The sequence below is a fragment of the Montipora capricornis genome, chromosome 10 (genome assembly GCF_036669925.1).
Source record: "Montipora capricornis isolate CH-2021 chromosome 10, ASM3666992v2, whole genome shotgun sequence".
NCBI lineage: Eukaryota > Metazoa > Cnidaria > Anthozoa > Scleractinia > Acroporidae > Montipora > Montipora capricornis.
The window spans coordinates 1,946,443-1,967,704 of record NC_090892.1 but is presented as its reverse complement, the minus strand read 5'-3'; the positions used below and the strand labels follow the sequence as shown (position 1 = coordinate 1,967,704).

Genomic DNA, 21,262 nt, shown 5'->3' with positions numbered 1-21,262 from the left:
TTATTAGTGCCACAGCTTCATATGGTAGTCAAGACTAAAGAAGTATAACCGAACCTGGCCAAGAAAATGTGCATAATCGATGAATGTCTTAGTAAAAATTACAACCGTATGAGTGTTTGAGGCTTTCTTTAAAGTAAATGTACGACAAATCGTGTATCAGTTGACTGAAATCAGTATCCTTTAAAATGCTATGGAAGGAATTAAGTGTAGCGGCTTGCTGAAAGAAAGTTGTGTCGACTAAAAATATCCATCCATTTTAGAACCAGAAATAACAGAATGCCGACTTGCAGTTGAAAAGGCTCTTCAATCGCCAGCAAGTCCTGATCGCTTTGTTCCACGCTGCAAAGAGAATGGTATTTTGAAGAAGTACAGTGTTCAGAGTTCACTGCGGAATGCTGGTGTGTTGATAATGTTGGTGTTGAACAACGTGGAACTAGGTCAAAGGATTTTGTCACCTGCGCTGGAATGGGTAAGTGGGTGTAATCGTTAATGATGTGTTATGTATGGTGGTCATGATGATGATTATCGATAGTAATGATGTTATGATGGTGACCATTTTTTCTGACAGAGAAGAAAACCATTTCTTGAGTTTTCGAATTAAGAATGAGCCTAGCCCAAAGAATGTGAACAAGATTTAAAAGGCTTTTTGAATTATATTTGACAGACTTATTAGAACAGAATTTGCGTTAACCGATGAGTTACAACCATTGTTTTAAATAGGTACACTTCTTACGCCATGTCAACGAGAGTTTTGTAGAGGGTCGTTTCAAGCCACTGTGTACTACAGACGGAGGATATGAAAATGCTCAATGCCAGGGGTCTGTGTGCTTCTGTGTAAACGAGAGAGGAGATGAAATTGCTAGGTCTCGGACAGAGCTTCCGGCAAAACCAAACTGCACTTCCACAGGTATTTAAATCTAGAGTGGGGTTTGCTTCCGGCAAAACAAAGCTACACCTTCACAGTGTATCTATTGTGGTCTTTTTACTGGGCTTATGCATGCTTCTAATAGCAGAGCGTTCCTCCAACCATTTAAGAATAAGTCTGGTAATAACAGCTTAGCGTTATAGCTTATAACTTTTGTGCCTTGTATGGGGTCTTTTGCGCAACTCCAGTGGCTCTTTAAAAAAAAAAAATATATATATATATTATATTATTATGATTATGATTATGATTATGATTATATATTATTATTATTATATTTTATTTTTATTATTGTTGTTAGTTGCCATGAATTGTAAAAAGTAGTGATGGCCCGATGACTCCATATCATCAGTTTCAAAGCCTGACATATACAGACTGAGTGTAACTGTAAAAACGGTTAGTTACATTTCGTTCGAAAAGAAGATGTATCCTAACCTGTACGTTCAACTTTTTATGTAAGCCATTACGTTAATGTCGCACTGCTGTAACCTGCGATTTTTATGGCATAACGTTGTATCGCTTTAGTAAAACAAGCAAACATTATTAAGGCAACCTAAATAAAGTCAAGTATTTTATTATGTCGTACGACGAGGAAAGAAGAGAGAGATAGAAAGAAAAAACATTAAACAGACGACCAGTAAGAGATGCTCAACTAAACGTTAGAGAGAGCTACCGAGGACACGAGAAAACAGGCAAAATAGAGAGAGCAAGAAAGAGCCCGAATAAAGAAAAGAAATTACATTGACGAGGAGCGGAAAAAAGAGCAAGCACTAGCTCAAGAAAACAGGCTGAATAACGGTGATGAAAAATGGTAAAAGGGAGCAATAGCAGGAAGATAGACTAAATTATAGTAAAGAGCAGGCTGGACTGGTCATATGGTAAGCAGACCATAAAAATATCTGAAAACAAGATGAATATTCATTGAGGAGCTCCGCTTTTAGGCTTGCCTTTACCTGTATGTTCATCTTAAATTAGAAGTAAGTGTGCATTTTCTGTTGACTTCAGATGTACAACCTACTGTCTGTCAATACCAGTATGAACTGCAATCTGCAAGCTCTGCCTTAGGAGTGTTCATTCCTCGTTGCAAACCGGATGGCAGCTATGATGATGTGCAATGTCGTGGTTCAGTTTGTTTTTGTGCTGATAGAAGAGGTCATGAATTACAAGGCTCAAGAGTGAGTATTGGAGAAGGATCCCCTCAGTGTGCCACGCCAGGTGAGGTTACATTAATTTGCAGGAGGGTAAAATCTTTCAGGATTATAAGATTAGGGCACAACTTCGATGACCTCATTTTACCCATATTCAACGCACTTAGAAACATATAGGATGTCTAGGATGGAGTCTAAGTTTATAAAGGCACCCCAAACACATGTGGTACATCTAAGCCATGCCAGAGTGCTCAAACTAGCGAGCTAGTGAGCATGCGCAATTGCTAGCGGCAATGACCCATCCTAGCAGAGTGCAAATGAAGAGTAAAACAATACGTTTTGTATCCTTCACCTATACTGTATTTCGACCGGATACACCGGTCTTCCTCAGGGTGAATAGCCGTTAAACGCGTAACACGCCATATTTAGAATTACAAATTGAATATACAAAGGAAACAAACCGCGCGCGCCATAAAAACAAAACTCCGCCCACGTTTTTGGAATTATGCACGCATGTATACAAAACAATAGATATCTTCCAGAGACTAGATTTTTAGCTCTTTCGTACTCGGGACGACTTATTTTGGCTGAAAAAGAAATCGCTTTCATTCAATCCATGGGGCTTTACACACCTCAGCCTATACGCCCATTGTCCTTCTCTGTCCATTAGGTCCCTCTCATCATTTTCTTGATCAACTAATTGTATATCGAGATCTTCGATGCCTTTGTGGGTTTGGCCATTAAAGTGTTGATAAATTAAATCACCTCTAGATTTGTCATCCAATGAGAGTGTAGCATGAGCTCGAATACGACTCTTGTGATCATTAAATCTGAGGCGAAACCTAGTACTGGTTGATCCCACATATTGAAGACCACAGACTTTACAACTCAGCAAATACAATACATTGGTTGAATCACAGTTCAGCTCGAAATTAATGGAATATCTTTTTCCTGTTATTTTGACGTGAAACTTTCTCCTATTTTTAAGTGTTCGCAAACATGGCAACGAGAGGGCTGCGAGAATTAAAACATAGCTACACGATAATTGCCTTACAGGCCTGTTTCGTAAGGCTTGAAGCCTCACTCTTCAGGAGTTTTATTCACACTGCTGCACACTTATTTTTGTATCACAAACACTACGTTAATTTACATACATGTTGGTGTTTAGGTGCTAAGTTAATTGTTCTGTTGTAGCGCCTTCGCTCGGTGCCTGCATGATAATACTAACTCGTTTCTTTGTTCAATGTACATCGCTCTGGTTCACAGATAATGCCAAATTTCTCGCTCAAGCATAAATTTCAACGTTTAGTTGAACTGCTGTACGGTTTAGCGCCGCAAACAATTTGCCATGTAACGAAAGCGCTACAACAGAACAATTAACCAAAACACCAACATGTATGTAAATTTACGTAGTGTTTGTGATATAAGTTCGCAGCAGTGTGAATAACATATATAATATATAACTAGTATGAAAAACTAGGAGGGACAACTTGGAGCGAAAGAAAATATATACATACGGTAAAAAACCTTAGAGTAAAAAACTTAATAAGAAGACGTTTCGGTCAGTGACCTTCATCAGTTGCAGTGCAAGTGATCAATAAATTACAATTAGTTCAAAGAATGACATAACATTACAGAAGTTCTGAAAAAACCCGTCTAACGTCTTTTTATTATATTTTTTAATCTTTAAGATTTTATACCGTATGTATATTTTTTCTTTCGCTCGAAGTTGTCCGTCCTCGTTTTTCATACTAGTTTTAAATTCACCTCTCGAGGTTTGGACTGTGAATCCTCTAGGATCCTGCTGGCGCAGAAGCATCTCTGTTGGCTCGACGCATTTTAACTTATTATATATATATATGTATATATAGTTGTGTAAGAAGATGACACTTGTGATCCAGTGGATACAAGACGCTTACACTCGATAATTGTAGGTAGAGTAAAAGAGCAACAGCGAACTTCTCACGTGTCCAAAAAAAACCTTTACTGAACGTTTCGCCCTGCGGGCTTCTTCAGTAATAGGCTACTGTATTAAAAATACTTCAAATAAAAAATATTTACAAACTAGGTCTTAAATAGGAAAAAAATTACAAAGTAAAATAATTTACAAGTAAAAGAATAAACAATGGGATAAAGAATATGATTAAAATTATTTTTAAAAAAAGTTATAATTACAAGGCAACTGTCCCTTGGGCTTTACGCCATATAGCAGGAGATAAAAATAAAAACGTAGTAAATTGTTAATTATATCTAATTCTATTCCTGGAATTGAATTATGATCTTTTGTTTAAACCAAATTTAAAGTTGTACACTCCAATAAGCTTCTCTCGTTATTTTTTACATGATGCTGCAGTAATCCTGTAGAGATAGTAATCATTGTACGACCCTGAAGAGTGGGACTTGGTCCTACGAAACAAATTTGTCGACCACGGAATGTAGTCCATTTTACCTGTAACTGTATGCATAGCTCTTGTTTCACTAACCCTAACCCTAACACTCTGCGAGGGCTTATTGGCAACCTACATTCAGTACATTCATACATATATATATTGCGTTTTTTGAACATTAAAACTGTAAAGCACTTGACTTTTACCAAGACTTCTACTAATTATTTTATCATCTCTCATTGATCGAATTAAAATATCGTAGAACATAATGTCGTTACACGTCTACTTTAAGCCCCATTATAACCTGTTGAAGAAAAACTCCTAAGAGACACCCTTAGAAACCCTTCTAGGTTGGAGTTTGCAATATTAGCAACGTTGATGAAATAATTCTTTAATTGATGATGGAGAGGTGTCATGTTTTACGTTGAGGCTGATGAACGTTGAAGATGTCCTTTTAAGTCGAAGGCTTCACTTAGTCGACATCTTGCTCTACCGTCAACTTGCTAAGTCGTCTTTTAGGCTTGTCGTTAGGGCATTATAGAATGTTTTTTAAACGTTTCTCCAATTCTATCCACAGGTAAAAATCTTACTCTATGCCAAAGGCAGTACCAGGAGTTCTGGAAAAACCCGTCTATGGGACGCTTTGTCCCCCGCTGTAAACAAGATGGTTCCTTTAATAATTTACAGTGCCATGGACCACACTGCTTCTGTACTGATCAAGACGGAAACAGAAGAAAAGGACGCATCACTTTACAGTCTGTTGTGGTCACAGGTTTTGAGTGTCCTGAAAGCGGTAAGGAAGCCAAACGAAATGTGATAGTATTATGTAACGCAAATAGATCTTGAACGTACGCTATGATGAGGTAAACTGGTTTTTGGGGGGTCGTTGGACCTCAAGCGTGCCTTATCCTCAGCCTTAGTTACATATCGTCGCCGTGTTGTCAAGATATCTTCCAATAAACGTTTCCACCTTTTTGTGATTTGATACAAATCGCCCTCATTAGCAAACATAGCAGTGACAGTACCTTTTGGGAAGACTTGTTGATCCGTAAAATTCTAACATTCCAATTTTCTTAAAATATTAAGAGCTAATTGCTCAAAGTTCTTCGTTATTTATTCGAATTGTTTTGAATTACTGTCGTTTATTCCACTTCATACTTTCTAGAGGAACCACTTACTCGATGTCAGCAGCAGCAAGTCGATTTTATCTCGTCACCTCCAAGTCGTGACAGCTATCTCCCGCGTTGCGGCATTTCCGGAGAATATCTTAACATCCAATGTGATTCGCAGAATAACGCGGAGTGTTGGTGTGTGACTGACAATGGCACTGAAATTGCTCTGACTAGAAAATCTGGGCCTGCAAGGTGCCCCTCGCCAGGTAAAATCTGCTGAGATAAGTATTGTATTCTTGATTTATTTTACTGCGCAACCCATCCTTGTTTGCCTTGTTATGGAATTGATGTGAAAAATATAAAAAGTTATAATCAGACACAAATTGAATTCGAGTCGCCTGTATGGCGGACTTCTTTAAAGTCCAAGATAAAGTTTTCCGCGCTTTTCATGTTGTCTTGTTTTGTACAGATTCCGTGCCTGCCTGTGTTAGTAATCAGGTGCAAGATATTGGATATTTTACTGCTTTTATTCCTGAATGCGATAATAATGGTAACTACGATCCAGTTCAGTGCGATTACAAGCGTGGGTATTGTTGGTGCTCCGATGAGAATGGCAACCCGATTCCCGGCACAACCGTGAGAGGAAAAGCCAACTGTGCAGCACCCGGTAAGCACATTTTCTTTAAACCAAAAACAAAACAAGAACAAGAACAACAGCAACAACAACAAAAAGTACACCATCATCCACACAAATAAACAACTGTTCTTAATAACATCTGTTTCTTTTTTAGCGAAATTGACCAAGTGTCAGCATCATTTTCATCTATTAACTGGCTATTCCAGTATTCCATCATCCGGTGATTTTGTGCCACAATGTCGCAGCGACAGTGGTCATTACGAGACTCTACAGTGTGACACTTCGAGTTCAGTCTGTTTCTGTGTCGATAGTACTGATGGCTATGAAGTTTTAGGATCAAGGGGAGTTGGCAATCCAGACTGCAGAGAATTTGGTATGACTTTTTTGACGAAGGAAAAACTTGTGGTCCATTATTTAGTTGTTGTATGAGCTATAACGCCTGTGCATATTTGTCTTCCTTATTTGTCAATTGTGTGTTAGAGCGTGCAGTTTTTTGTACCTACGGACAATTCACCTTTTCTGTTGGCTCACGAGTCGGAAAGGTCACATCCTCACTGGAGTGTGCGCTTATAAAAAAAAAAAGCCGTTCAATTGTAATTAATTAAAGGAGTAAGTTAATTTTAGTCTTGTTATGTATAGGTATTGTCTGACTTACGAATTTCGTGTGGCTTGGTCTCGTAACGTAGAATCTGATTCGCTCAATACCTTAGTCAAAAACTAAAAACCCAAATAATTGAAACAACGACTTAGACCTAAAAACAATAGAATCTGCTTACGATACCAAACAATAGCAGGTTATGAGAGCTGCTACACTACTTTCTCCAGACCCTGCATTTAACATATCAATGGTGTGCTGTTTCCAAATCGAATGTTACTTATAAGTGACACATTTAAAGAATTGCTTTGCAATTTACTTGAAGGTCTTCCTCAACCGCCAAGTGTTCCAGGTCACAAAGTTTATTCCCATCTTGTAAACGATGCACCTTGCGCAAGGAGCCGCAAAGTTGCACTGGGTGCACTTTCCCTAGGGGGTGTTGGGGTGTATGTACCTCAATGCACTTACAATGGCAGTTTTGAGAAAATACAATGCCACCAATCTACTGGATACTGCTGGTGTGTTGACAATGCGGGAATGGAAATACCACGAACTCGGACTCACGGAAAGCCGACATGCTATCAAGGTTAGTTTTTCTTAAAAAAAGAGAAAGTGTTTCCTAATTACAAAATTGAACGCTATGCAAGCAATACGGAAAACAGCCTTTTCGGTGGAGTAACTGAGAGTGGAGATCAATTGATGCCTCTGCCTATACGCCACTTCAGAAAATACCATAATATTCCTTGTTTGTCCCCCCAAATTTTGCATAAGCACTGTTTCCAGTTTCTCTTGGGACTTACAATGGTCCCAAGAGAAAACAAAAACAATACTTATTATAATTTGGAGGGACAAACAATGAGTATTATGGTATTATCCCAAGTGACCTATTGCGAATGAGCTTAAAACAATCAAGTAAGCTGTCACAAACGGGTCACAATAGGGAAGACTTACTTTGAAGCGATTGTCAGCAGATGTTTGAAGAAACGTACTTTCATACTCTGTTATTGGTTTGATTCCTTGATAAGTTAAGCCATAGTTAATTGAGGGACTGGTTATGAAACCTTAGAACTTTCAAAAGCGAGAACAATGTTGTTGCAACCGATGTTGAATTGACCGTGACTCTGCACATTCTTTTGTTTTCGCCTCGCACGGGTTTGCAAATTAGTTGCGCATAATTTAATCGATGGATTTGATTGGTTATCTTCTCGAAAAAAGGCTTGTTTTGTGCAGGGTCAAGGCCAGAAATACGGAAAAAATCATGAAACAAAGGAACTTGTCCAGTTTCATAACCATCTCCATGCACTAACTATGGTTAAGCTTAAGGGTTAACAGTATAATGAAATTACTCGAATTTTGTGGTCAGCTATGTGAGAGCTTTTCATAGTCAGGCCGGAAACTGTGACAGACGTTAGCACTACACTGTTAAAATAACACGTATTTATACATGAACCTCACCCTCTGCTTTGTGCAGCCAATTTCACGCGCTGTGAGATGGATCTTCTGAGATCTCGTGGCTGGGAAATCAATGGTCAAACCGCTGCAGTCTTCACCCCAAGTTGTCGGCCGGATGGTAGCTATGTCTCTGAACAGTGCGACAGGTCGGCTGGCCAGTGTTGGTGTGTTGATAATAATGGAAACGAGCTCGTAGGAACAAGAGTCAGTGGAAGGTCTACTTGTACATCCCAATGTAAGTAAATATCCTTTTATTCCTTCGTATTTTTGATTACTGCACTTGCAATGTGACAAAGAAAATCCGATTGATATTCGTTTCCCTTAGCTGAGATCTAGTATGGACGTTTATGATGTGACAGGACAGAAAGGATGCTCTACCCTCAAGGGAAAGACTTCAATCAAAAGTTGTTTATAGCTATTCTGATTTCATTTTGCGCTCTACAGGGAAGCATTCAGGACTCTATTTGAGCTTCCAGCAAATTTTTGGAATTGTACTAACCCACAAATTTTCAATAAAGAGAGGAATGCGCGTTTGAGAAAACACGAACGTTTCTTTGATGAAGACATACTATACGTTCTTTTACATGCTCATTAGTTAACTTGTCTATACAGTCTTTATACGTCAACGATGCTTGTAATATTTTGATGATTTAGTCATTCAAAGTTGACAACGCTAGTGTTCTCAAATAATTAATAGAAATAATGCTACCATGCAGAGGTGCTGTGAGTAAAGCCTTGTTATTAGCATCAATTTTATTTTTTACAATGACTGCAAAATTCGCGCGCGCTTATTGGCCAATTTTTTTTGTCAGCAAGCGGACAGACACATAAATTTATAATTTATGCGTTTCGAAGAGTTTAATTTATGCAAAATGTGTGAAACGTCGATCTGTCATTTTTTAACCAATAGAAAGTTTCCTTTTCTCCCATTAGCCAATAAGAGAGAGAGAGACGCAAGTTATGAATTTGGTCGCGTCAGATTGAATAAAATTGAAGTTTCTCGCATTTTTGTCTCTCGATCTTCTCCTGTTTTGAATAATTTTGACCCCTCTCCCTTTTTGTTATTGTAAAAAACAAATTGATGTCAGTTTTTCATGCATGTGTCCTGTTATTGATTTTCATGATCAAAAAGCGCGGATGCACGATTCGGGATTGTCGATCGCGTGAAATGAATTTCTGTAAAAAATTCATGGTAAAGGTTAATGCTGCTTTCACAACGTGAAGCATACAAGGCGCGTTCGTCTTCGTCATCTTCGTCTTACACTTCAATGTCGAAATCGTACTCAAAGATTGCCACTGAAACTTCTGATTCGTTAATGCTCTCTGAATCTGGGTCGCTAGATTCCATATCTTGTGTTTTTTTCGAGTTTAAGCGCTTTGAAGTACACTACGCCGTTAAAATAACGTTAAAAAACCTGTCCGAAAAGAGCTTCTTGGGCATATGATATGCTTTGTAAGACGCGGCAAAGCGACTCCTTCGATGACGTCAGGGCAAGGCTCATCCCAGCTCCCACAAATACTCGGTCATGGGGTAGAGGTGGTTCAACTTTAAACAACTGTAGAAGGGCGAGGATTTTATCGATAAGAGAACTTTTTCCGCCAAAAGTGTCATGGAAATTAGGAGGTTTTGTTTTGCGAAAAAAAAATTGTGGTTAGTTGCACTTTAACTTGTGAGTTACATGAAGGTAGGAACCGTTGCCCTTCGTATGGAGTGATCAGTTGTTTGCGTGACTTCCGCCGTTCCATGAAACATTTAATTTCTAGTCCTGGAACACGCAAAGGAATAGGATGACAAATACTCTGTGCTAAACAGTGAATTTCAATGCGAACTTCTCATGATGCGCCTTGTATGGACAAGTAATTTTTTCAAAGTACAGCAGCCGGCACCTGCAATCATGACTTTATGTTGCGGAATGGAGTACAAAAAGCAAAACGAAATCGATGGATTAAATATTGAAGTCATTATGAATGTTAAACCAAAGCAAAAACAACAGAACACAAGATTGGACTGGTATAGAAAAAAACGAAGTAAATCCATCTCATAGAATGATTTACTGAACCTTATCTTCTCTAGGTGTGTGTCATCGACTCAGTTCACTCAGATCTAAAGTAATCGCTCGAACGTGAGAATACTCCCATGCGAAACAAACTCTTCTGGAGTCCAAGCGCAAAATTGATAATCTGAAATCTTCAATAGATGTCTTTCCAGTCGTGAAATAAATCGACGAAATGTATAGACCACGTGTTGAAATGTATTCCCACTAAACCTTCGTATGACCGCCACTTTTGACAAAATGTACGTAACGAAACTCGCCAACGATAGACAGTACGTACTGACCAAACCACGACAAATGATAAAACTTGAGACTACCAAAAAAAAAAAAAAAAACAAACAAACAAACCCCCCTGGAAATATAACACTGTTGCCGTTGGCATCTGTGTAACAACAGGACAGACGCATGAAAAACTGACATAAATTTCTTAAATTGATAGCTGGTGAGACAGTATGTCAAAAAGATTCCAAGGGGAGACATCGTCTGTGGTCACCCATTTGCGATAGTGATGGTAGCTTCGCCCCTATTCAGTGTAATCAATCCTCAAGCATCTGCTGGTGTGTCGACCGACTCGGCAGAGAAATTCCCAGGACCCGAAACAATGACACTAGATTTGACTGTGATACACCAGGTATGGCCAATGTAAAGAGTGTTTTTGCGTTTTGCAACATGGATAGCATGGTAAAACCTAATTCTCCTATTCTTGAATTGCGACATTTTTAGGCCAGTGGACATGGACATGCTGTAAAAGCATGTGCAACATTTGTCTCTTTTTTGGCTTTTGATTCGATTTTCTTGTCCTACTGCATTTTCAATGACCTATCTCCCTACAATTGCAATCTTGCCTCGTTGTACCTATAACACTGATTCATATGAATGTTTAAAAGCTGTCATCTTTTTCGAATGATTTATTCCTAGCTGGATTACGACAGTGCCAGAAAGAAAAGCAACAGAGCTTGGGTTGGAGTGGAAAGCCAGCACCTGGAGTCTTTGTACCAGAGTGTGACACAGATGGAGAGTACAAAAGTACCCAGTGCCATGATACATCGGGATTTTGCTGGTGTGTGGATGCAAATGGGAATGAGATCCCCAAGACTCGCACCAGGGGACGAGCTGTTTGTAGACCTTCAGGTAATCGTCCATGCGAGGGGGAAATATTGTTGGTCATTGAATCATTGGTTTGAGATGGAGTTTACAAAGGAAAAATTACACATTACAAGATATTTCATTTTTTAGGTCAAGTCTCGGTGAGTCTCGGAAAAGAACTGAAAAACACCTAGGGACGGAAACTAATATGCTTTGTCTTTATTTCATGATTTTAACTTTTTTTTGTTTCTTCACGACACAGTTACCAAATCCCCTTGTCATAGAGAGCGCCTCAGATATCTGGGTTGGAGAATCCAAGCGTCTGTGGGTTATATACCACAATGTGCGAATGATGGTACTTACAAACCTAAGCAGTGTAATTCTTCTCACTGTTGGTGTGTGGATGGTCATGGATATGAGCTGCCAGATACGTTGCAGTTTAAAAATGAAGACGAAGACCTTGATTGCTCCAAAGCACCAGGTAAAGAGGCACAAGTTGACCTAGTACAATTTTTATAATTTCGACGCTTCTTTATTGAATTTAGTATTTAGTTAAATAAATGATATATTTATTAGATTTTACTGTTATAATCTTAATTACAATATATTCCACTTTTAGTTTTTAAATTTTAAATTTTATTTAGTTTGTGGAATACCTGTAAATTAGCTGGCGTCCATTCACAGACCCCGACTTCGGTTACGTCAGTGAAAGCACGCCCTTGTTGTAGCTACGTGTATTTTCACAATAAACTTTTATTGTATTGTATTGTATTGTATTGTATTGTATTGTATTGTATTGTATTGTAAGCACATACGAGTGATAGAAAGACATTAATCCACTACTTCCGTGATCGTTGGATATGGAAGAAATTCTCAAACTTATTTAACGTTAATAGACGACGTTGCATGATGCACTGAAATAATCTAAACGAGCAAGAGCACATTCCTTATTATACAGGAACTTTGCCAAAATTTTATCTTCAAAGCGTTACAGTTCTTGTTCTTTCGAGCTTAAAATAAATTTTCCGTTTGTTTTTCAATATGCAAAGCTACTTTAACCGCATGCCAACGTTGGAGAAGCCGCATTGTCGACTTACCCGGTTACCCTGTGGCCCCTGGAGTATACTTTCCGAAGTGTGAGGAAGACGGAAGATTTAAAAAAGTGCAATGCTTAGCAAGCACTGAAGAGTGCTGGTGCGTCACCGATGATGGATTTGTGATTTGGAGCACTGCTGTACGGGGGAAACCTAATTGTGTGAAGAAAGGTACTAATGTTAGGACTTTGTTGTTAACAAACATATTAATAATAATAATTTTATATAAGTGTTAAGGAGCACTAATTGGGGACACTAATGAAATGAACTCAAATCAAATCAAATATTGGTTTTTGTGGAGAGGGAAAAATCGGACTACCCGGAGAAAAACCTCTCGGAGCAGATAAGAGAACAAACAAACTCAACCCACATATGACGCCGAGTCTGCGAATCGAACCCGGGCCACATTGGTGGGAAGCGAGTGCTCTCACCACTGTGCCATCCCTGCTCATGGCTCTAATTTGGTTGAGTAGTGTACTGTTTAGTGAACATGCACTTTGACAACTGCCCTAAATCGAGATGCGTAAACATGTTCGCTAAGCCTGACAATTTTAAAAGTCAATAATCAACTACAACAGCACAGTGGGTACGACACGCGATTGCCATCTATTATTCACTAAAACTAGTCCTTGAGTTCAAGGCGGCAGTTCTTTTTTTTATACAACACTTTCATAACAGCTGTTCATAAAATTTCAAACATTGGTTACTGGCTCACCCAGTGTGACGCTGATTTATATTCCCCCTTTTTTCACACTTTTAAAAAAATACGCATTTTTGCAAAATATACCTTGGGCATCTTGGTTCCGTTCCTCACTTAAAGGCAATACATTTTATTCGGTAAATTACGATGTGAATTCAACGTATATTGATAAAGCAATGCTCGTTCTTTTGCACGTGATGTAGGTCCAACAAAATGTATCAAAGAACAACAGCTGGCGAATTCAGTGGTCAGTCAAAGTAGAAATGGAATTTATTTTATTCCAAGTTGTAATCCTGCTGGCGGATATGAAAGAATGCAGTGTGACAGGACTGCAGGAGAATGCTGGTGCGTGAACCAGATGGGCAATGAGTTACCTGGTACCCGCATCAGAGGAAATAAGCAGTACTGTGATGTACCTGGTAGGGTTCACTGTAATTTAACAAGAATCAATGACTAGAGTTCGATCAGAGAAACAAAAAATTAACCTCAAGTCCGTGTTTTAAGGGACTCAAAATTGACGTATGTATGGCAAGGGGAAGGAATATTTATCCAAGCGTATAGCTGACCACTTTCAAAGCAGCCAAACAAATTCGAGTTATATGAAATAGGTTGTTGCAAAATTATCCTGAATGACTATTTTCATAAAAATGCATAGAAGGAATAAATACAGAATTTATAAATTACCTGCTGTTTGCAATTTCAGCTGGAGTGTCACCTTGCCTGAAGGAGCTTCGCCGTTCTTTGGGATACACCAAACGTGCTATTGAATCACGTTTTACGCCACGATGCAAAAAAGATGGATCTTATGAAAACATGCAGTGCATACTGGGTGGAAGTAAAAAGGAAACATGCTGGTGTGTGGATAATGATGGGAAAGAGCTGATAGGAACAAGAGTCCTAGGAAAGGCATCCTGTCTTCCTGAATCAGGTAAGGTGGCTGGGTTCTAAATGGCATAGTGAAGTGAAGATTGAAAAACAAAAGCTCAATCGGAAGGTCAGAATTGACAATGGTTCTTTTCCGGAGAGTCGATGTCCAATGACAGGGGCTATGATGTGTGACATATTTTGAAGGGTTTCAATAAAGAACTTAACGCATGGACAAAAATCGCAATTGGTAGCACCTGAATTCCTTAAAACCCGAACGTATACAGTCGAAGACATCTGAACTATTAAAGAAGAGCGTTAGGACACCGTTAAGCTAAGCCGTTTCTGTATATTACTTACAGACGTCACCACATTTTTTCCTCCTTATAGACCCACCATCAATGTGCCAGAAAGAAAGACGACTTGCTCTGGGAGGGGAGAGCAAACCAAAGGATGGTGTATTTGTTTTAGAGTGTGACTCGGATGGTTCGTATAAGCCAGTCCAGTGCTCACAACCTGAAGGCCCTTGCTGGTGTGTAGATAACAACGGGATGGAAGTACCAGGAACCCGAGTGGAAAGTGGAAAAACGGATGTAGATTGTATCGGTATGACGAACATTTAAATGGATTGTGGTTAAAAGAAAGGTTGCTTAAACAACCATAAAAGAAAGCTCAGTGTTTTTTGAATGAACCATCTTCAAATTGCTAGAAATTGCAATGAAAATTATTGGTCCGTACACTTAAACAACCTATGTACCGGTACTGTTATCGCTTCCCAATACATAAATACATACATACATACATACATACATAAATGATTTGGTTGAAAAGTTAAAACAAGACTAGATGTTGCATCTCGACAACGCTGTTTCGTGAGTTGCGTCACTCATCAGGAGTTTAATACTAAATGTATATACAACAATCGTCACTTGTTGGGCACTTGTATATACATTTAGTATTAAACTCCTGATGAGTGAGGCAACTCACGAAACAGCGTTGTCGAGATGCAACATCTAGTCTTGTTTTAACTTTTCAACCAAATCATTTATTTCTGCTCTATCTAACGATATCGAGCACTCTATGCAGACAAGTCGATTTCCTGTCTACTTACATACATACATACATACATACATACATACTTAATTGACCCTCCCCATAGGGGCTTTTCAGGGCCAATGATACACTGATACACTATCAACGAAACGTCGGAACAGAACGACAACAATAACTGTTAAAAATCCCAACCGGCCGGAGGCAAACCAGTGTGCTATTTACAAGTGCAGTTGGCAAGTTGAACCAGGGACTACCAGGAACAAATTTAGAGCGGGTCTTGAACCCGCAATCTCCGGATCTCCGGATCGCAAGGAAAGCGCCCTAACAACTGGGCCACACTGCCTCATCCTGCCTCCTCCTCCCACATTACGAAAACATTAGGAGGGATTAACGTAGGAAACGTTTTGTTACCTGATATTTGTTATTTACGTTCAATCAATGTCACCGTTGTTTGTTTTGTAGCAGCGAATGAAACAGAACACTCTGAGCGAAAGAGACCAACAAGGTGTTTGTTGGATAGAGCAAGATTTCTTGCGTTAGATGTAAGTGATTCCAAAGGCAACTACATTCCTAAGTGTGGCAAAGATGGAAGTTATGATCCAGTCCAATGTCATTCTGCCGCGGGGCAATGTTGGTGTGTGGACAAGTATGGTAATGAACTTTATGAAACAAGACAGGAAGGCCCACCGGACTGCAACAATACTGGTTAGTAAACCCTACTGTAGTTATATGGGTGAATAATAAAATCACCACTTCCAACAAATAAAGAGATACAAGGAGTTACTGATAGCAAGTGAAGTGTTGCTACAGGACCCGAAAAATACGACAACAAGCTTTATCTGAATGACCATACATGCACAAATAGTGTTAAAACGTTACTTAACATGACACAAAAGTCGATGAAAATAAATGGGTAACCCTCTTTTAACCGACGAGTAACGTAAACTTAACCACTAATAGCATTTGAGAGATAGGAAGAACATTTGATATATCTACATTTTCCTTAATTGACCAATGTGTAATGTTTGATTCAATGGGCGATTGTCTTAAACCGATAAGTGGATTGAGCAGCGAGCTTCCTTTGGCAGATAATTAACAGACCGTGTCTCTGTATCTGGAATATTTTGACTTTCAATTGCATTAAAGTTCGTCCTGTCTTCTTCGATTAAAATTCGGTCAATTGAGGCTGTATCCCAGCTTCTCACTGGACATGACACGGCACACCATAACGCTGAAAACACGCAAAAGAGCATTATTTTCTCCTGGAAATGCCATTAAGGCGTTCGTGACCTTGCTGAATACTTCCCGCGACAGATAAAATTGAATTTGACATGAAAAATTTGTTGAAAAAGATATAACCTTAACTTCTGATGGACGATTGCACAAGAGCGATTCCATGACGTCAATTACGCACCAGCTAATGCCACTGATAAAACTTACTGCATTTTTCCAAAATCATCTCCTTCCAACCAACGGAACTATCACTGTGAACGCGTTTTGAAACGCATATACAGAGCCCAGACCCCACACGGTCAGTCCCACACGGTCACGAATAGTGTTGCTGCTAGCTGAGGCCCGTAGCAATGAAGTCACTGTTCAGCAGGTGTATACATTACTTTACTGCAGGGACATTTATTTTCCTTTATTTAGGCACCTTAATTGTGAGTTTGTTCTAGCAGGTTGGGTTTCCTGGACAAAAGGAACGGGTGACTACGATTCTCAGTTGAGTACTGCAGGAGGAAGTCTTGGGACAAAGTTTCAACGTTTGAGTTCCCACGTTGTCAAAGGCAATTTTCTTCGTTTCCAAGAGTAACATTTAGGACATTGACGTCATGAGCGATGAAGCCCGCCAAAATCGTTAAATGGTACCGGTTAAATCAAACTGGTGCCGGTTACCAGTTAAATGACATCAAAACCCGAAAATTTACCCTTTTAAACAAAGCAAGTTTCCCTTGATAACATGGGAACTTTAACTCTTAAACTGTGTCACCAAACTTCCCTAGTGTCGTACTCAACTCAGAATCGTATGTCTCGCAACCCGGTAGTAATACGGACCGAAAGGCAGTGTTCTCTCAATAATGCTATCTTGTGTTTTGATTTCTGCTTTCTCTCGCGCGGCGCCTCTTATGTTTTTCAGTTACAGCAATCTACCCATGAACAAGGGCGCTAAGCGGTTAGGGTTAAAACTCTGTGATACAGGCGTTTTTCTTTTCTGTTGATTATAGAATCTAAGCTCACATTGTGCCAAAGAAAAAGAGTGGAGCTATCGAAAACTGTTCTTACATTTGGGCGTTATATCCCAACATGTTCCAAACGCAACTCTTTCGAAACCGTCCAGTGCCATCCTTCAACTGGGTACTGCTGGTGTGTTGATCAGAACGGAAACGAGTGGCTGGGGACAAGACGGAAAGGAAGGCCATTCTGTGATGATACCGGTATGCTTCACTCGGAATTCTTAAAACATTAAGGACCACAGTTTAAGGAACCTCGGCTAGAGAGTTCCATCTCTTTGAATACTGCGATTAAAAAGCTTTGGCACCCGAAGTGCACTTCAAGGTTGGGTTTCCTTGCTGAGAAATCTGTCAGAAAAGAAATAACCCTATTGAAAATGGAGATATCACTGTACGGAGAATCAACTGCATCATTTCACGATTGTACTAACTAAAGAAACTAGCAATAATTTGACACAGTTCAGTAGATATGTTGCCAGTCAAATCGATTCTCAGGCTGAATCCGTTGGTGATTTTCATTTACCGTGGTTGAATACGCACTCAGATGAATTGAGGAAACTTTTTTCGGAGCCCAAATAAAGCTTAGAGAAAAAATACGGCCAGGTTAGGATTAGTTTAGGTTTTTACACATGGATATCAACTGACCTATTATAAAAAAGTAAATAATGAAAAGAACTGTGTTGCGTTGAGCATGTTCGTCGTTTTAGTGTAGTGGCGGAGACACAGAACTATAGATCTGGAGGGTCCGAGTTCGAGTACTGGTGCTCTCTGTTCCCTTACTATGTTGTAATGTTGTGACTGAATGGGTGTATGAATACAGAAACCAATAAGATGATACGAATGGATGTACGAATACAGAAACCGATAAGTTCACACGAAACATCGAGAAGATATGTTGAGATGCGTAAGACATAGACTTGCCACAAGTCGACCTCACGATAATCCCAGGAGAAAATGTTTTAGGGAGCGAATCGTGATATTCGTAAGCGAAGTAAATGAGCGAGCGACGAAGTCGCGAGAGGTCGACTTGTCTCGCTTGCAAGGTTTTCATTTGCGTCTCGCGCCAAAAAGGGGATGACGTCATTCGCAAGTCCTGCACTTGATGGCGCAATCCGACGAAAACAGTCGAACATGTTTGTTTCTACGAATCGAAAGAGGAAATTTGTTGACTTTGTGCTAAAGGTATCAGAAACAAAGATTAAATAAAACAAAAGCTTACTTTCAATCTCGAGTCGCCGCTTGGAAAGGAGATCTCTAGTGGTATTTTTTGGACCAACACTTGTGCCGTGATTTGTGCTGATAGAAACGAAACACTAATTCGAAAGATTAGCAAGTAAGGGAAAGTTTCGAATCGTCAAGAAAGTCAATTGATTTCACTCATGAAAGATCAGGTAGGCTTCAGGTGTAGGAGACGTACTAGACCGGGATTAAAAGATACATCTTTGTGAAACTTTTGCTGACCATTTAGCGATGCAATGACTCTCGTCGATGAATACACGTGCATTTTTAATTTTCTTGTTCCATCCGACGAAAAATGTGTCGATAGTCGTTGAGAATCGCCTCGGGACTTCCAAACACCAGTTTATACTTAAGATTTTAAATGTGTTGTCTCCTACATATGTCGCTCTAATGCCACGACAATTGCGGCTGGAGACCAAATCTTTCGTGATTGAAATCAGTGAAACAATTACGAATACGACCAAAAAAGCGACCAAAAGCGTACGGGACTAGTTTAAAGGTCAGACTTTTCCCAGCTCTGGTTGGAGCAGACACAAACAGATACATGCAAGACAGATATTCTTGAATTATTTTCCTCTGATAGTCTGGAAGTCACGCTTCACTGCGTGTGGCAAACTTTGATTGACAACTCTATCTCCTGGGGTCCACGAGACTACTCTGATTGGCCTAGCTCAGCGACCCGTTTTTGGGTCGCTAAAATTGGCGCAAATCAAGTATGAAAAGTCCTTCGTTCCGCGCGTATCTAGTCGAAGGACTTTTCTAAAGTCTACGTAAGACAGAGCATATTCAACCTCGTCAAAATGAAGATCATTAATAACGGATTCAACCTGAGACCCGATTTGACCGACAACAGATACCCCCACCTTATTATCAAATACTGTCATGAACAGTCAAGACACACAGCCACCAATGCTTTAATGTTGAAAATTAGTTGTAATGTACACACGAGCACCTACTTTTTAATTTAACAGCTGGCTTGACCCCTTGTTTGAGAGAGCGCTTTGAGGCCTTTGGATACGACAGAATACCTCCCCCAGGTCGCTTCATGCCAAATTGTAAACCCTCTGGGGAATACAGAAGTCTACAGTGTCATGGCTCCAGTGGATACTGCTGGTGTGTAGATAAAAATGGTCGGGAAATACGTGGAACACGCAAAGGAGGAAGCCCTCCTTTGTGCCTCGAAGAAGGTAGGTTACTGCTGGCGCAACGAATTCAACGGTAATTTAATCCATCAAGTTAGGGTATGTCGAGGTAATTCTTACTTTTCGTTAACAAGGCAACCCTGTTGGTATATCCCTACATACATTGGCTGAACCTTCGATAAAAGCAGAAAGCTTGTCATTCATTCTACTCAAGTGCTTTGTCGCTTGTTGTCATGTCTTAGGGCAACTTCCCCGCTGTCTGCGTCAGCGTCAATTCGCTCTTGGTTGGAATGATATTGCTGTCCCTGGACTGTTCATTCCAGAATGCACAAGTGATGGCAAATACGAAAAGGTCCAATGTCATCCAGCATCTGGATTCTGTTGGTGTAGCGACAAAGATGGCTATATTTACAGCGGCACAAAGGTTCGAGGCAAACCAGATTGTACCAGTCTCCCTGGTAAGCGTAAATCTTTGTGCTTTCGCAGCATGACATTGCACGGGATAAATGTTGTTGTGCCGGGAAATTAAGTTAACCTTTTTTTGTTTTAAAGATGAAGCTAGCCTGTGCACTAAGGATCAAGTGCAAGCTAGTGCATGGTCTGCAGACCTTTCCATTGTCTTTTCTCCCGCCTGTAATGATGATGGCGGTTTCAAGACTGTGCAGTGCCAGAAATCAACTGGTTACTGCTGGTGTGTAGACGATAGAGGCAATGAAATCTGGGGCACAAAGACAAGAGGAAAAGCAAACTGTTCGGATATAGGTATGTAAGTGGGAATTCGTAGGTATTTTACTTCATTCGTGATGCGGGCCTTTATACACCCTTTATAATAATAATGATAGTGATGATGATGATGATGATGATGATAATAAAATAAAACCGCGAGGGCTAGAAATACCAAGTTGAGATCTGGTGCGGGATAGACTCTCTCCTGCTATGGGTCAAATAGCATCTTCACCAATATGAGTAGTAAAAATATAAGGAATTCATACCGCATCGCTCGTCGCACATGTCAACGAAGAGTGCGTCCGTCATTGAATGGTCAGGCAATCTACGAACTGGCCCACCAAGATTTGTATGCGAAAATACAATCATCCCCTTAAATGAAAAGGTGGAATTGCTTGGTGTTACGATTGACAAAAAGCTGAAATTCGATGCGCACGTAGCAAAGATCTGTCGTCGAGTAAGTCAGCAAGTGGCTGTACTGAGAAGGATGAAGAAAATGCTGCCGTTCGAGACGCGTATGAAGCTGTACCAGTCGTTCATTGTACCGCACTTCAATTACTGCGCAGAAACATGGAACTTCTGCAGCAAGGGCGCAACCACTAAGTTGGAAAAACTCAATGAAAGAGCACTGAGATTTGTTCATAGAGATCATAGCTCGACGAATGAAATGCTACTTGAACAATCTGGCTACCAAACGTTGTTAAATCAGAGATTGGCAAAGATATTTGCTACTGTATACAAAGTAGTTAACAGGCAGTGTGTGTCAGAATCACTACGCGACCTAGTGGAACTAACAAAAAGTAACTATAATCTTCGAGGA

The 21,262-nt window shown here is 39.8% G+C and overlaps 1 protein-coding gene across 1 annotated transcript in view; it reads left to right on the top strand.

Moving 5' to 3' along the window:
* The window catches only part of LOC138020152 (uncharacterized), a 202,410-nt gene that overhangs the window by 24,279 nt on the left and 156,869 nt on the right, over nucleotides 1-21,262 (top strand). The window contains 23 exon segments of the mRNA XM_068867178.1: nucleotides 261-353; nucleotides 356-469; nucleotides 721-749; nucleotides 751-907; nucleotides 1,928-2,137; nucleotides 5,035-5,250; nucleotides 5,623-5,835; nucleotides 6,039-6,236; nucleotides 6,361-6,579; nucleotides 7,127-7,387; nucleotides 8,273-8,488; nucleotides 10,747-10,938; nucleotides 11,226-11,438; nucleotides 11,656-11,874; nucleotides 12,443-12,658; nucleotides 13,391-13,606; nucleotides 13,891-14,115; nucleotides 14,442-14,657; nucleotides 15,567-15,809; nucleotides 17,330-17,539; nucleotides 19,546-19,761; nucleotides 19,959-20,174; nucleotides 20,269-20,478. Of these exon segments, the coding sequence (XP_068723279.1) occupies nucleotides 261-353; nucleotides 356-469; nucleotides 721-749; nucleotides 751-907; nucleotides 1,928-2,137; nucleotides 5,035-5,250; nucleotides 5,623-5,835; nucleotides 6,039-6,236; nucleotides 6,361-6,579; nucleotides 7,127-7,387; nucleotides 8,273-8,488; nucleotides 10,747-10,938; nucleotides 11,226-11,438; nucleotides 11,656-11,874; nucleotides 12,443-12,658; nucleotides 13,391-13,606; nucleotides 13,891-14,115; nucleotides 14,442-14,657; nucleotides 15,567-15,809; nucleotides 17,330-17,539; nucleotides 19,546-19,761; nucleotides 19,959-20,174; nucleotides 20,269-20,478 (4,518 nt within the window).